Source organism: Pagrus pagrus, assembly GCF_965226575.1.
Source record: "Pagrus pagrus genome assembly, chromosome: 7".
Lineage (NCBI taxonomy): Eukaryota > Metazoa > Chordata > Actinopteri > Spariformes > Sparidae > Pagrus > Pagrus pagrus.
Window position 1 is genome coordinate 9,917,712 of NC_140191.1, and position 15,200 is coordinate 9,932,911.

At 39.8% G+C, this 15,200-nt stretch overlaps 1 protein-coding gene across 1 annotated transcript in view; it reads right to left on the reverse strand.

Annotated features, from left to right (window-relative positions):
- grik3 (glutamate ionotropic receptor kainate type subunit 3) overlaps positions 1 to 15,200 on the reverse strand; it is a 107,715-nt gene that overhangs the window by 43,650 nt on the left and 48,865 nt on the right. Inside the window, exons 2-4 of the mRNA XM_084356682.1 lie at positions 3,431 to 3,613; positions 2,522 to 2,779; positions 2,248 to 2,429 (exon numbers count right to left, since the gene is read on the reverse strand). Coding sequence (XP_084212808.1) covers positions 2,248 to 2,429; positions 2,522 to 2,779; positions 3,431 to 3,613 — 623 coding nt within the window. The remainder of the gene's footprint in view (positions 1 to 2,247; positions 2,430 to 2,521; positions 2,780 to 3,430; positions 3,614 to 15,200) is intronic.

Here is a 15,200-nt window from a genome sequence, read left to right on the forward strand (position 1 = left end):
TCTTTTCTCTTTTTTTTTTTAAAGCAAAAAGGCCTAAAATTCTCTGTTTCCAGTCACTCAGATGTCAATGTTTGCTTTTTCTTTCCGTCTTACGTCAATTAACCGGATTTATGAGGTTTTAAGATTGTCTGTTGGCCAATTTTGGGCCGTCTGTGAGCACCTTTCACCCTGGTTTTTGCAATGTGTCGTACACTGTGTGCATTAGTTGTCCCTGAGCATGCTGAAACGGTAGCGGAGTCCGTGTGCGACGTGTTCTCAATCAGAAGCCGCTACATTGGCGAGAGTGGTTTAAAAATCATCAACATGTTTTTTTTTTAAATATGCAGCACTGAGTATTCCTGCTCCCGTTTTGATGCGGGCGCTATGCCGAGTTACTTCCCCTCACACAGACGCAGAATGTACAAGCTAGTTTGCCGTCGGCTGTAGTCTTTGTGGCGTGTTCAGGTGCAACTTTTTAGCTGAGCCACGAGCGACGCGAGGCGATGCAATTATGGGCCTTATCCGCTAGTTCTTCGATGTCAGTTTGATGTGTTTGTGTCTCTTACAGTATCTATATCGGGGGACTATAATAGACAGGTGTGGTGGCTCAGTTTCAAGTGTTATAAATGAAAGGTATCACAGCAAAGCACTGTGTGTGGCACAGCAGAACAACCTTACAATCACAAGCTTAAACGCTGCACAGAACTGACTGTTTTGTGACCGAGCACAGTTGTTGGTATTCTTGGCATCAATCATAACCAATCACCTGTTGGTGTGGGGGGCACAGGCTGTGGTCTGTGCTGTAGCTGCCTGACAAGTTGATCCTGGAAGGAAACTGTGGAGCATTTCTGCCTCCAAACCTTCTCTCACGTCTTCTCTCGGAAGGACGCGGCCACGAGCACATATGTCACCTCGGATCTTAATAACTTGGGAGGACGGAGTTGTTTAAATAACTCAGGAGGAGATGATGCATTTGGTAAACATGTTAACAGAGGCTGACAGCAAACTGAAGAGAGGAGGGGGGGTCCTACCCGCCTGTTCCTGACAACTATAGAGCATTAGACCACCTACACAATCTCTACTCTGTGCACCACGCTGACAGCTCTTTGTTGACTGACGATCATTTATATCAGAATGCACGCATGTACGATTTTGATAATGAAACATTTTGGATCTTATCCCTGTTTGTGGGATGCGTATTGAAGTCAACAATTCACGCTTGAGAAGTGTTTGTAATCTTTTGAACAAGATCAGAATGTGCCAGAGAGTAAAAACAGAGTACGCTGAGTTTGTTGGCATTGTTTTCTATCCTCTATTTTTGATTTTATTGTATTTAACTGGCAAACCCAAGATGCATGAAATCATAAGGGGGCCAAGCTTTATTGTACGAGTGAAGCGTTACATCAATACATTTTCACAGACTGCACAACTAAGTCAGTTCAAACGGATGCAAAAATGAACAGCTGTGCATTGCAAATGATCACGACTCGACATCAAACCGTGAAGTTTCTCTGTTTAAGATTGTACGAACATTGATCAATCCAAGAAGTTCATTTGACATCTAACCTAGGATCCTGGTTTTCTCACTTTTTAAGGTAGTCTGAGGAGGCGAGTAGCACAAGTGGAAAATCCCACAATCTCTGACACCAGAATTTCACTCCTGCTTAATTATTACTGACACTCACGGATGCAGGAACAAGGGCTGCTGAGGGGGTTGCAGCAGCGTGACTATAACATATGGCGAATTTACAAGAAGGCCCAAATAATTAAGAGTTTGTCAGAAAAAGCGCTTCACAAAGTTTACAACTCCACTACTCACTAAATTGCAGATTTTTTAAGGGAGTTTGGGGGATTTCTCTCTCTCTTCCTCCCTTGCTGTTGCTGACTGTAGCTGATGTGGCTACTTTGACCTATAATATGTCGGTGTTCATGTTTGCCGTCTGCTGTAGTGCAAAACATTCTCAACTTGTTGTAAATTATTGTAAATAACGATCAGATACATACTATACTGGCAATTCAAATTAACACAAAACGTGAATGTCACGCACCATTTACCATGACGTCATTGTATAGACTGACCCCTCAGCACCCCCAACTGTGACCGACTTCCCGCATCCCTGCTGACACTCCTTCTGCTGCTACTCTTCTCCCACCTAGCCACTGCCAAGTCCGAGCCATCACGTTTTCATTCATAACAAGTCTGCTAAGAATCAACCATGTGCTTAGATTTGTCCAGTTGATGCCACACTCTGTAGGACTCTCACTGACCTGTTTGAGAATCTGTGCAGCCATCTGGTGATTGCAGTCAAAAATGATGCGGAACTCCCGGCCTCTCTTCATCTCTTTGAGGAGGGGTCTCGTGTCCTGCGAGTCGAGAGGAAGCTGACGAATCTTTAGCCGGATGTTGTACCTTGACGGGGCCATGATCAGCTCCTGTAGTCTTATCAGACCTAAAGAGGAGAAATGGCACAAATGAAGGCAGAGCCAACAATATCACACTGAAAATGCAGTGACAATGAAGTATACATTATATTATAGTCACCTGTGCTGTCATCATATACGACAGTGGCTGTTTTCCATTTGAGAAACTGCACCAGATCCAGGATAGCATAGCTTAGTGAAGAATAATCCGGGTATAAATTGGCATAAAAGCTGTCCCTGTTGTCCATGGGGTGATGTTTCCACCGCACCTGGACATGCGGCACTTCCAACGCGTTGCAGATGGACTGCACAGCATTTGACGATGAACTATGTGAAGGCCCAAATATTGCAACCACACCTAAAGACAACTGGTCACAAGCTAGAGGAGAGCAAGAGAGGAACGCTTAGTCACAAATACTTAAAAGGTGCAATATGTAAGAATTGGCCACCTGTGGAATTTGTACTTCAAACAAATAGAGGCAGCATATGACCAGAGTAGCGGCTAACTGTAGCTGCTGTTAGCTGGTTGGCGCAGTTAGCCGCACAGCTAGCAGTAAGGACTAGGAGCTAGGGGACCAGGGGTGTACTGGTGTTTACACTGCCAGCACAGGAGCTTTGGACCTGTATGGGCCAGGGCTAGCTGGGTTAGGGTTGGGATTACACTATGTGGCCCAAGTTTTTGCAGTGTGCACAACATTGGTATTGACTGAACATGTTAGCTGTAGTATCCATGTTTTCAGCCATTTAGCACAATTTCTCCTTAGTTATGCGAACTTAAGTAAATGTCTAATAGAATACATAAACAATATAACATCAAAACTATTATGTCTTCATATACTGTTGGTAATTATTGTTTTTTCTTACATATTGCATGTATAAGGTTTATCCGACTGAATTCAATATTTTCATTTTTGAGCCAAACACAATCCTCATCATCAAACTAATAGTGATATCTTTTTGACTGACCAGCTTCTCGTCTTCCTCCACACTGTAATCACACCCTTGTATAAACACAGAACAAGCCACTCACCTTTTCTTGACGCCTCAAAGCTGTCGAAGATATTAATCCTCTGTATGTCATATGTTAGTGTTGTGTTTGGCAACAAAGTCCTGTTTCTGTTAATGTTATTGACAGCAAATTTGAAGGCAAGCTCCTCAGCGCTAACAACTGAAGTGAGTGGAACAGGTCCTTCTATTTGTTCGAAAATCCCACCTGAAAAACAGAAGAGAGAGAGAGACGTAAGGCCCAAGACAATTAGTCTCAAACATAATCACAAGCAAAAGGAGAAACTCAGACACAATTCCAGGTAGGGCTGAATGGAGAAAATTTTTGAGAGGCATTTGCACTTAGGGGGACGAGTGCACAGTACACAAGATATTAAATTTGCTCAGCAAACATGGAGCGACCCTCCATTTTCAGGGAATGGAAAAAAAACCAATGAGCTTTGAAGTCTAAAGCCATCATGGATTTAAAGTGTGTGTGTGTGTGTGTGTGTGTGTGTGTGCCATCAGGGCAGCAGAATATCTCAGACTCTTGTCTCTCCATTAAGATGCCCTTTTATTTCACCAGGATACCACATCTGTGGAGCAGATAACAGGACTTCGGCACTCTTCTTTTACATAAAATTCAAAGGATTTTTCCTCTTTTTTTTTTTTAGATGGGCCGGACCACTGCTCAAAACTTACAAAACATGTCTATATGCACATCAAAGTAGAGTTTTGCTTGATCTGGTGGTGTATCAGACCATCAGTGCTGCACAAAGTGCAGATGAAAAACTTTTTTTCAATAGTTGAAATGGGGATATATTGGGCCCACAGGACAGACTGCAACACTTGAACAATCAAAATGACGTAATGTAAATTAAAATTGGGTTACTTAACGAGGAATACCACACATTTTATTTACATCAGTTTGATTGTTATGGAGAAGACTACTCAACTTTTCAAAACAGTTACCTAATGTCTTCTGTAATTTTAAAAGGTGCTTTCAAAGGGCTGAGAAATGAATGATGATGTCATCAAGATTATTACTTTAAACAAACTAAATAAACAAACTCTTCATTTTCATGGCTGAATAAATGAATAAACAAACTGACCTTAAAGGACAACATCATTTCATATTGTTTTCCTTTGTTTATATGTCCTGTTTCTGTACCTTTCTAGCTTCAAACAGTGATCTAGGGACCTTATTTTCCTCTGAAATACAGTTTGTTTATTCAGTTATGGAAAATATGCATATTTCTGAGTTTGTGTTCTCACCTCATTAATATTGTAAATATCACAATTCTAAGTTTGAATTTCTTATAGTGCCCCTTTCATAGAAGTTTATATTCATCAGACGGGGGGTCAACAAAGTGATGCTAGTTTTTTTTAAGCTTATTCCACATTGGGGCGGAAGGCCTTTTCCACACATACAAGGATAATATGCAAAACAATATTTTTTCTGAGCATTTTGCTCTCTTGTATACACACAAATGATGTTTTAGGTCACTTCAACAGAGATTTAAAAAAGAAACACCTTCTAAAGTGCATATTTTTCAAAACTCTGTATTGTGTATGTACATGTAAAAACAGAGCATTTGAAAAATTATGAAAGTCATCGCCTCAAAAAAAGTGTTTGTGTAGACATGGCCTATAAATCCAGATGTATTGGCCACTGTTTGATTTCCTCTAATGCCCATTTAGATATGCTCTATCACTTACTGTACAAAAATCCAGTTATTTTTGTTTCACTTTAACACAGATTGTTGCAAAGTCAAAGCACCTTCTTTTTGGCAATATTTCGCTGTCATGTCCTCGGTATCCAACATTAAAATAGTCTAAGTCTCCCTATTTGTGTATAATTGGTAAAGTAACAAACATGTTCTGTCAACTGTAAGACAACAAAGTCCCTCTGTGGCTCAGCTGCAGCCTTTAAGAAGACAGTTTAGACAGCTTCTTAAAAGACGCCTGTAGGAACATCAGCTTATGGGGAGATTGGCTCCTCCACCTCCACTCTCATCATATTATCCATTTCAATAACAAAGCAAAATGTCTCTGCCATCTCCCTGTCAATTCTGGAAGAAAAAGTTCGCTGTCATCAAAAGTTCCAAATGTCTCAACTTAAGTTTAACTTTAATGGGCGTCGTTTGAGCTATAGAGAAAACATTTTGAAACCCGCTCTCCCTGCATTGAGATCACATTTCTGAAAATCACCGTATAAGATATCTTTAAAGTCATTTCTGCTGCCTGTTAGTGCGTGTTAAAGCTCATTTTGACTCAGATCTGTCTTTAGGAGCCGATCATCAGCTTCAGTCTCCATCTCGGCCTCCACTCTGTCAGAAAAACTGAGACTTTAATGGCAATTTTTGATCGGATTTACTGTGTCGAAGTGCATTTGAAAGTGACTAATCATCTTCACCCCCTCAGCCATCATCACTCCAACGTGTTTCCAAATGATTTAGTATTCAACTGATGCATCTTGTTGGTTGGATGAGGTACATTTCTTGGTCCAGTTTCAGTCAACGTCCATTTTGACCCGAAACAAGCTTTTATAAATCGCCGGCTTTTAGGACTTATTTTCTCATTTTAAGTAATTATTTTAATGAACTATTAATCTGTTGCAAAGAGAAAAGCAGCAAATCCTCCCAGTTAAGAAGTGGGAAATGTTCTGCATTTTTGCTTAATAATTGACATAAATACATCGTCCAGTTGATCAATTTATGAATTATTTGAATAATGTTGTTGTAGGATAAGAGCTTTGACAACAGTTCACTGCAACATTGATATTTAATGCCTTCAGTTGGAGGACTGAAATACTAGGTGCACTTCACCAGCCAATTCATAATCCAAAACAATAACCGGTTTCATATGCATACTATTACCATTATCATACCATAAAGGGGCACATAGAAATGCAAAAAAGCTTGAATTTAATTTGTCCCAATGGGATTTAAAGAGCATGAAACGATTTGTTTAATTTCATTTTAGTGTTTTGGAGTCTTTAATTTTGCACTCCTATGGCCTAGCCCACATTTACCGCCCGTCAGTCTGGTGTTATTGCACTAATCCTAGAGCAAACCTGGCTGCACAGAGCTGAGCCCCAAAATACCACCTGTGACCTGATGATGCCCCCCAAACAGACCTCGAGTACCTGGATCACAGAATCACATATCTGCTGCTGCTGTGGGCAGAGTGGCAATCCTGGAAGCCAAGCTCATCTTACTATTTATGACTCAAAGCCTCCCCGGATTGCGAAGGGGGGACGTGATGCATAAACCGCCCAGTGGAATGCGTCACATTAAAATAAATGAATCCTTCCATTTCGCGGGGAAATCTCATTAGAGTACATTAAGTAATTGCTGGAGTATATAGTAATTTGACTGTTAAGAGGATAAAATGTGCATTGCTCAGAAGCACTTTAACAAATTTAATAAACGGGGGAGAAACCTGCTCCTTGGGAGGAAAAACCCTGCGGATAATTTGCTTTGCCGTTTTCGGAATTCTGCCACGAGCACGGTAGCGGGGCTTAATGTACAAGAGCTCCTGCGACTCCATCGAATAAGGGATAAGCAGTTTCTTTCCGGCATCAAACAGAAATTCACTCTAATGATGCAGAGATTGGAATATTATAGAATGTGTTTACAAGTCAACATTTTAACAACTACACTGAGTGTTTCGTTATTGCAGCGGACGCAAATTGAGATGCATGAATTTCAGACTTGTTCTTGTGAATCTCAGTCAAAAGGCTTCAAATTAGCATGTCTCCGATAGACGAGAACACAAAGGCCTTTAATTAGTCTCCAAGGTCCTACCACAATATATAAATCAGCCACTAATTGCAGCTGTTTCCATAATTTGTCCTTTGAGGACTTTGTGAATCAGCTGCGTTCGGGAAGCCACAGACTGATGTATGCGAGGAGAGGACGACTCGCATTCAACAGGAAAACTGCAGAAACCAGGTCATCCGGACCAAATAGAAATATTAACAGACAGTAAGGACGACTGGTTGTTAATGTTAAACTGCGACAGTGCTGTGCAGAATTTCCCTTTTTCCTCACCTACAAATCCGTACCGCTGGTTTTACAGGATTTTTTTTACTGGATTCAGACTTCTGTAGCTGGTAAACCTTATCCCACTGATATTTTAATGACACCCACATGTTTTATCACGTTTGTTAAACTGGAAGTAGAATTATGACACCATCGACTCTTAGACTGGTTCCCTATAATCCTTGCTTTTACTGTGCTATTCTGTCTGCCACCAGGCATGCAATCTGGACTGGACTGGGTATTGGGTCAGGCTGGCATGGAGACATGAAAGGTTCTGCCTGCTTTCATGTCTTAATCAATGGATACGCTCACAATTTTGTCCTGTGTTTTTGGTAGTTGCTACTCCAAGGTAAAATGGAAATGATCCAGTTGCCTTTGCGACAGCGGCTTCAATAATGAGACGACTTGGAAACGCAAGGGCGTAAGGTTCCTCGATGTCTACCGAATCGGCAAATGACGATGTCCACAGTGAGGCATTGTGATGGACGATGAAATCACTCTACAACATCTGAATGTCTCTCTCCCATCACCACCGACATATACCCCGTGTTAGGTTTAAAAGGGTCTTCATCCCTGCACCAGATGTCCGTAACATAGCTGTATTCAGCCTCAGACATCATTCAACTCGCTAGCCAGCTAGTTATACTGAGGTAGCTATGCTAAGAAAACTCAAATAACAACAGTATGACTGAAAGAAACACACTAATAACGGCCCACAGAAAATAACACTGCTGCCATTAATGTAACCCTGCATCTTGTGTTCACCTTACTGGGCAGGTTTAGTAAGAAAACAATAGATGGACATGGAGATGTAATGTTAGGGCACTGAGCAGCAGCAGAGATATTTTCATTGTCACTCCCACATGTCACAAAGACCAAGAAATCCTGTCAGCCATCGGCGATGGATGATGTCTTCATCTATCGGCCCAACCCTACAAGTCGGTTTCCACATTAAGCCTCCTAGATTTGCAGATCTAGTCACACAAATCAAAGGCATCAAGAAAGTACAAAGACAGGATATATGCAAGCATTTAACCTACTACAAAGTAATAGCTAAAAACAGTTCAAGTAAATGTGACCAAAATGGCAATTACAAGAGCAAAAGTGATATTATTTAAGCTAATAAATTATACATCAATAAAATATTTGGCCTGCATGCAAATGAAAGCCTTTGGTAATCTGTGTGGTGTGAATGAAAATCAAGCTGAATTTTTATCCTCAAACAGAAGCTGTGAGTGCAGAGTCTGGGTCTGCAAGGCCTTAAGGAACTGACAGAGACATGCTGTGGCGAGTCAAAATCAGAGTTTTCACATTTCAGCTGTACATGCCCTTGCAAAAATCCATGTTGTAGCATGAAAGCTCGACATGTTATGTACCCGCAAACAACGTGGGCAAGTGCACAAGCATAAGCCAACCTCTGCTGTTATGTAGTGGCAGACTGCCTGCGAGCCAGCTTAGCTGGTTAGGATGGAATCATCAGGGTTCCACTGAAAACACTTATTTTTAACATCTCCTGCATTTACAGACTTCAAAGAGCGTGATCTGAGTGACAGAATGACAGTCTGCCAAAACAAAGCCACATTAAAATAGACTGATGTCGGGGTTGTTTTTGCTATTTTTGTGTTTTGGTTTGATGACTTTTACAACATCATATTAAAGTTATACATTATCCGGTTTTAACATTGCTTATTTTAATTTAACAACTCCATGTTCTTCTGTACTTCACACATACTGACTTTCTGATGAAACGAGACAACTGTGAAGAGATTTTCTGGCTACTGTCTGACTCGTATGGACTCAATTCAACCGGAGAAACACATCACATATTTCTTTAATTACCTGAATTAATTCTTTATCTGAAATGAACGTGGGCAGCGTTTAATTCAGCTTGATCTCAAAGCGACACCGCGGTAGGATCTAGTGTGTTGTCGTCCAACTGTCTGGGCTTATAAGTCATATTTATTTGTAATGCGCTGCAAACAAACAGGCGTTTTATGGGAATTATTTTTTCCGTCTCCTTACAACAATCACACGACAGCACAAGCCTAAGATTGCCAGATAAGCACCCACTGTCTCAAGGAATAGGAAGCTTTTCCTCACTTTGTGGTTTAAACAGCTGACTGTTTTTCATTTCCTTCTTTCCAACAATCTTTATAAACTAAATGCAGTACACACAATTTAAAAGCAAGGCAAGGTCAATTTTTGGTATCTGCTTTATTTATTTATTTTACCACTGACGCTGGTAATGTGATACCATGTGTTGCCCTTGTAGAACATGAAATTTGTGCAGAAGACAGGCAAGATCAATGACCTTTCTGTTATTTTCCACCAAGCAAGAATCTGACCTTACTCGCAGTCAGAACCAGCTTCACAACAACACTGGAAATCATTTTATTCCCTCACTTGTCCTTCTTAACCTTATATTTTGGAGGGTTATAAATGAGGTTGATTTTGCACCAAATGGGCTTCACTGAATAATAAACTTAAAGTTAATAGAAAATAATAATCTGCATATAAATACAAGGGATGTTATGTTTTTGTTGTTTTTTGTTTTTTTTAAATCTAAGCTTCCATGAGGATTTCATTGTTTTTTTTAAATCTAAGCTTCCATGAGGATTTCAAGTGAATCTTTAACTGTCTTTTGGCAGATTGTATGACATCATCACCCTAAAAAAATAAAAAATAACAAAATAATACATACATGGTATAACCTTTACAGTTGCTTAATAAATGCTTTATAAAGCATTCCACTGTTTCCACAGTTGAATTAACTATAATTTTGCCATTTATTAATAATGGGATGATTTGTAATTATTTAATTCTTAGTTAGGTTGAAGCTCCAATTCAGAATTTCCCACTTTTCAAAATTTGACAGACCTGACCTACAATCCCAAAGCATCAGTATTTGACGAGTTGGGAATGAGATTCAAAATATAAGTCATTTTATACAATTGAGTTTGTTGTTAAACTGTTAAATATCCTGCCTCTGTTACATATCTTTGTCACATGTGTTTGATAAACACAGAATTTTTTACCCCCCAGCATTGGCATCGGCATCAGCCCCAAAAACTGAATATTGGTCTGGCTCTGCTTGTTAATACTGGCGCGTGCCTCCTTTTGTGTGTGGCAAGTGGGTGAGCAAACAGGTTTTTGACTGCAGTGAAAATGTTGTTTTTGCAAAAAATATGGATTGAAGCAGAACAAAACAAGTTCTGAATTTTGAAAATGACTCTTTTTTTCGAATACATATTTACTTTTGGACTTTCTGGAGTGGTTGGAAATGTTTGAGCCCAAAAGAAGTCGGAAACAATCGCAGCCACCACTGGAATTCAATTATACAAGCAGTTTTGTAGCCTAATATTTTTATGCAAATGTGCAGAAATACTGGGTTTAAACAGAATGATTGGACATGCGAGAAAAAATCATGTCAATGTCACGAATAAAGGGTTGAAGCTTCAAACTATTCAGCTCAGCCCTAATAAATACAATATAGATTTTGAAGATAGTGCTCTGATACAACATAGATCCATGACCCACCAGGTAGTTAGAAAGGTAAATGGAGTAATACATATATATTTTATTTTTATTGCCCTCAATTGTATAATACATTGAGCTTGTTAAAACAAAATCCTTGCTGCCAGACAAACCATTGCACAGGCCCAAACAATGAAACTAGCTCATTATGCTCTTGGATACGTGTGTGCTCGCCCACTGCATTTCTGAGTGTTGCTCTTTTGTACTTTCTTTTCACTGGTGGGATTCCTAATCTCCCCATGAATAGCTTCCTGTCTCCCTGGATGTGCAACAGCACTCAGTTTCACAATGATGGCAGCAAACAATGACCAGCACAAAGCACACGCGCACAAACCAGCACGAACACTGTGGAAATGCAGCCAATGTCGGGAAGAATATGTTCCTCCATAATTACGGGTAACAACACAACACTTGGGACTAACTGTTATACAATACCAAGACCACTGGCTGAGCTGGCCAGTGCTGCATTTTGTACCACACATAGCAACAAAAAAAAAAAAAAGGCAGGCCGGGAATCTGTTACATTTAATCAATGATAAGTATCATGAGAGGAAATTAACGGTGCTGCTTAATTAAGGGTGTCTGGCAGCATGTTGGCTCATTAGTTAGCAAAGTCACCTCACAGCAAGAAGGTTCTGGGTTTGATCTTAGCTGTGGTTCTTCTCCCCATGTTCGCTCGGGTTCCCCCCCCCCACTGCTTGTTTCCACGGATCAAACGCATGCAGGTCAGGTGAAACTGGGTCTCTAAAATTCCCCGTAGGTGTTGGTGTGAATGTGTCCGTCTGTCTGTCAGCCATGCAAACGATCAGTGACCGGTTCAGTGTGTTTCGCTCTCTTTCTCCCAATGCACCGATCACCCTGTAGCCCTTATCGGGAGGAAAGGAGCATTGATGAATGGATTGTTTTTTCACTCTAGCGGAAGGTCTGAAAACGTATTATTTAAAATCTCAACGAAACAATGTTTAAATCTTCACATTAGAGAAATGGCAATAGTAGGACTGCAAGGTTATGGTTTCAGTTTGTTGGTTTGTCAGCAGGTTTACACAAAAACTACTGGACGGGTTCCCACGTAATTTGGATGGAGGATGGGTCTTAGCCCAGAATAGACTCCATTAACTTTTGGAGCAGATCCGGGATGTTATAGTCACTTTTTTTAATATTGCAAAACAGAGTTGTTTTTGAATCCTTTTTTTTTTCTTCTTTCTTTTCAGGGAATGAAATGTGTATGTAAAAATCAGGCATCTACGAGTGAGCATAAATGGGACTGTTTGGCCTTGACGGCAGTATGTGCTCTACTTGGTGCCATTCTAGTTTTCATTATCGATTAATCCGGTGACTATTTTCACAATCAACTGATGAATTGTGAAAAAAGCTCATCTCTCGGCTCTGCTCCTTTGGTACAACAGTCCAAAAAAAGAGACTCTTCGTTTGCTGTCATAAATGACAAAGAGAGGCAGCAAATCCTTACATTTAAGAAGCTGGAACCACCAAATGTTTTACATTTTAGCTTGAAGATCAACTGAAATGATTAATCCAGTAAAGAAAGAGTTCGGCATTAATTTTCTTTCGATTGACTAATCTATTCATGGAGCAGTCATCGCAGCTCTAAACTTTGTTTCTGAGCAGTCATGTTTTGTCATTTTGCCATGATGGACGGGTTCAAGTACCCCACTGCCCGTGAGCCTCGGCCTTCGTTGCCATAGAGGAATAAGCCGGTCAGAGGTCTGAATTAAAAACTTGTTCAGCCTTGCAGTTTACAAGAAAAACACAGTGCTGGAGTCGCTGAATTCATCCAACATTTAAACTGAATTGATTTGGTTTACTTCCTTTAGCAAAACACAAAACAAAGATTGAATCTAGGTGATGCCAAAATGCATCTTGGCAGTTAACAACCTGATATTTTCTAATGTAGCTTCATGTCCATCCAAGCCATAGAAGTGCTGCTGCTGGGCCATGGGAGGAAAAATATGCAAATTTGACTCATGTTGCTACCACTACATCATGCAGTATACTGTATGTGAGTGTGGTATAGAATAGTGAATCAGCTTCCCACATGCTACTCTCGCTAATGTCTATAGTTGGCTCCAATCCTCCACAACAGGCTGTGTTTATTGGCCTAAAAAGAGACGTTAACTGTCGGATTATAAACGTCTCTACTGTTGATATTGGTGAAAAGTGTGATAAGGGTGATGGCAACTGACGGGTCTGTGATGCTGACACGCTAACGTTTGCACACATGTTAATTGCAAAATAACACAACTCACTATGAACAATGTAAAGGACTGCTCATCTTTTATCGGAGCCATGCACGAGGCAGGCTGTGACAGCACCATGTAGGCTTATTGACAGATGATATTAACAAATGAACATGGAATAGGTTTTGTTTAAAATGTTAAATTGAAAGATTTAACTTCAATATGTTTTTTTAGGATCAAAAGGAGACTATTCTTGTTGTTAATGAATCAGTTTTTCTGAGTACATCAAGATAAAATAAAGGTCCAGGTGACTTTTGTATTAAGGATGATTATGTTACATGTGTAAACCAAAGGCTTAAATAGCTTAAACAATAAAATCAACACGGATTGAAGAATAAAGCCGGCTGGTAAGTAGCAGCAATGTGCATCCTTCATTCTAGTCAGTCAGCACTGACATTATTTTAAGCTCTAATTAATGCCCTTTAATCCCTGTAAAAAGAACTGACCTGTTATATCCAGACTTGTTACTACATGGGGATTTGTGTTCTCTTGCATAGTAATTATGCTTTAATGGTGCCACATTCAGATGACACCAGGCGTGGGAACATACGGCAACAATACTGCCAGATTCTGCTCACAACATGTGATACTCTTCTCTAATCATTTAAAAATAACTGTCTCTCATAATACCTCAGTCATATCAGTTTCCACCAGTTTAATGTTGTGTATTTGGATTTAATAAATGTATAACTATAAATTCCATTGATATAATGTAGCTGCTCATTTAGCTAAAATTGTATTTTACAAGGCTGATGGTCAAATGAGCCGCACCAGGAATATTCAAATATCTGAATCAGATTAGCCTTGACAAATGACCCTCCGTATCAGCAACTTGAACCGTGGCAGTGAGGGGATGGGTTATATGTCGCTTGACTTATTGTTATTAGGCAATTAATATTTATTAACTTGACACTGAATTGATCACCGAGATATTCTGCACCAGAATTCTGCCAAGGAATATACTGTATCAACAACATTTCGATATCATCCATTTATTATCCATGAGCTCCCTTTTGTGAAGGCTTGAGTATAAACACATTCAGCAGCCACTTTAACCTCATATTTGACAGACTGCTCGATGATGGCACTAATTAAAAGCCATTTAACTATTATGATTATAAAAAAAACACAACATTCAGTTTAGTTTTTAAAGCGTGTCAACAGAAATCTATCAAGAGGGCTTCAGTCCCCTCCCAGTGTGAAAAAGTGGCTTCTGGTCCAAATAAAACAAAATCATTTGTGGTCTTATGTGTGGAAAAACTTATTCCAAATGCAATATTAACTGCTTGACAAAACATGAAACCAACTGTGACATAAAAGTGCCTTACAACAGACGATTATTGACGCTATTAGTGTGAAGACCATCGCACTGAAACAGATATAACCACCATTATCTTTTTGAAATCTCAAGCAATAAACATCAGGTGAAATATTTCCCCCGTAGATTTATCACCTGGGGGAATAAAAACCCACTGTATATTTATTCATGGTGCAATAGATTTGCAGCGGGTTCACACACACACACACACACACACATGCACACAGTTTCTTCTTGCAGCACAGATAAAGCTTACTTCAGTGCCTTGTCTCTCACACACACACACTGTCTCTCTGCTAAGCCGGCTGGAATTAGAGCTTCCATTCGTCATTCAGACTGATTCATTGTTCTCTTAATGATGTATTTAACTCACTATTTGTTCCACCAATAATGTGCCGGAGAATTGTTTCCTCGAATACTCTGCCTCATAGCGATCCATTATGTAGAACGACTGTTCATAGTTCTTACTTTGACGTGTTATGCATACAGTAAGTGTTTGTTTTGTCATTTATATAACTTATTTCTTTCTATCCGCTGAAGGCATTAGTGGTTTTTCAACTAGTCTGACTGTATCACAGGAGCCAAAGCAGTCAGCCTATCATAAAACAATCACATATCTGTAATGGATAGCGAGAGAAACATCAAGCAGTAGGTGATGCAGGT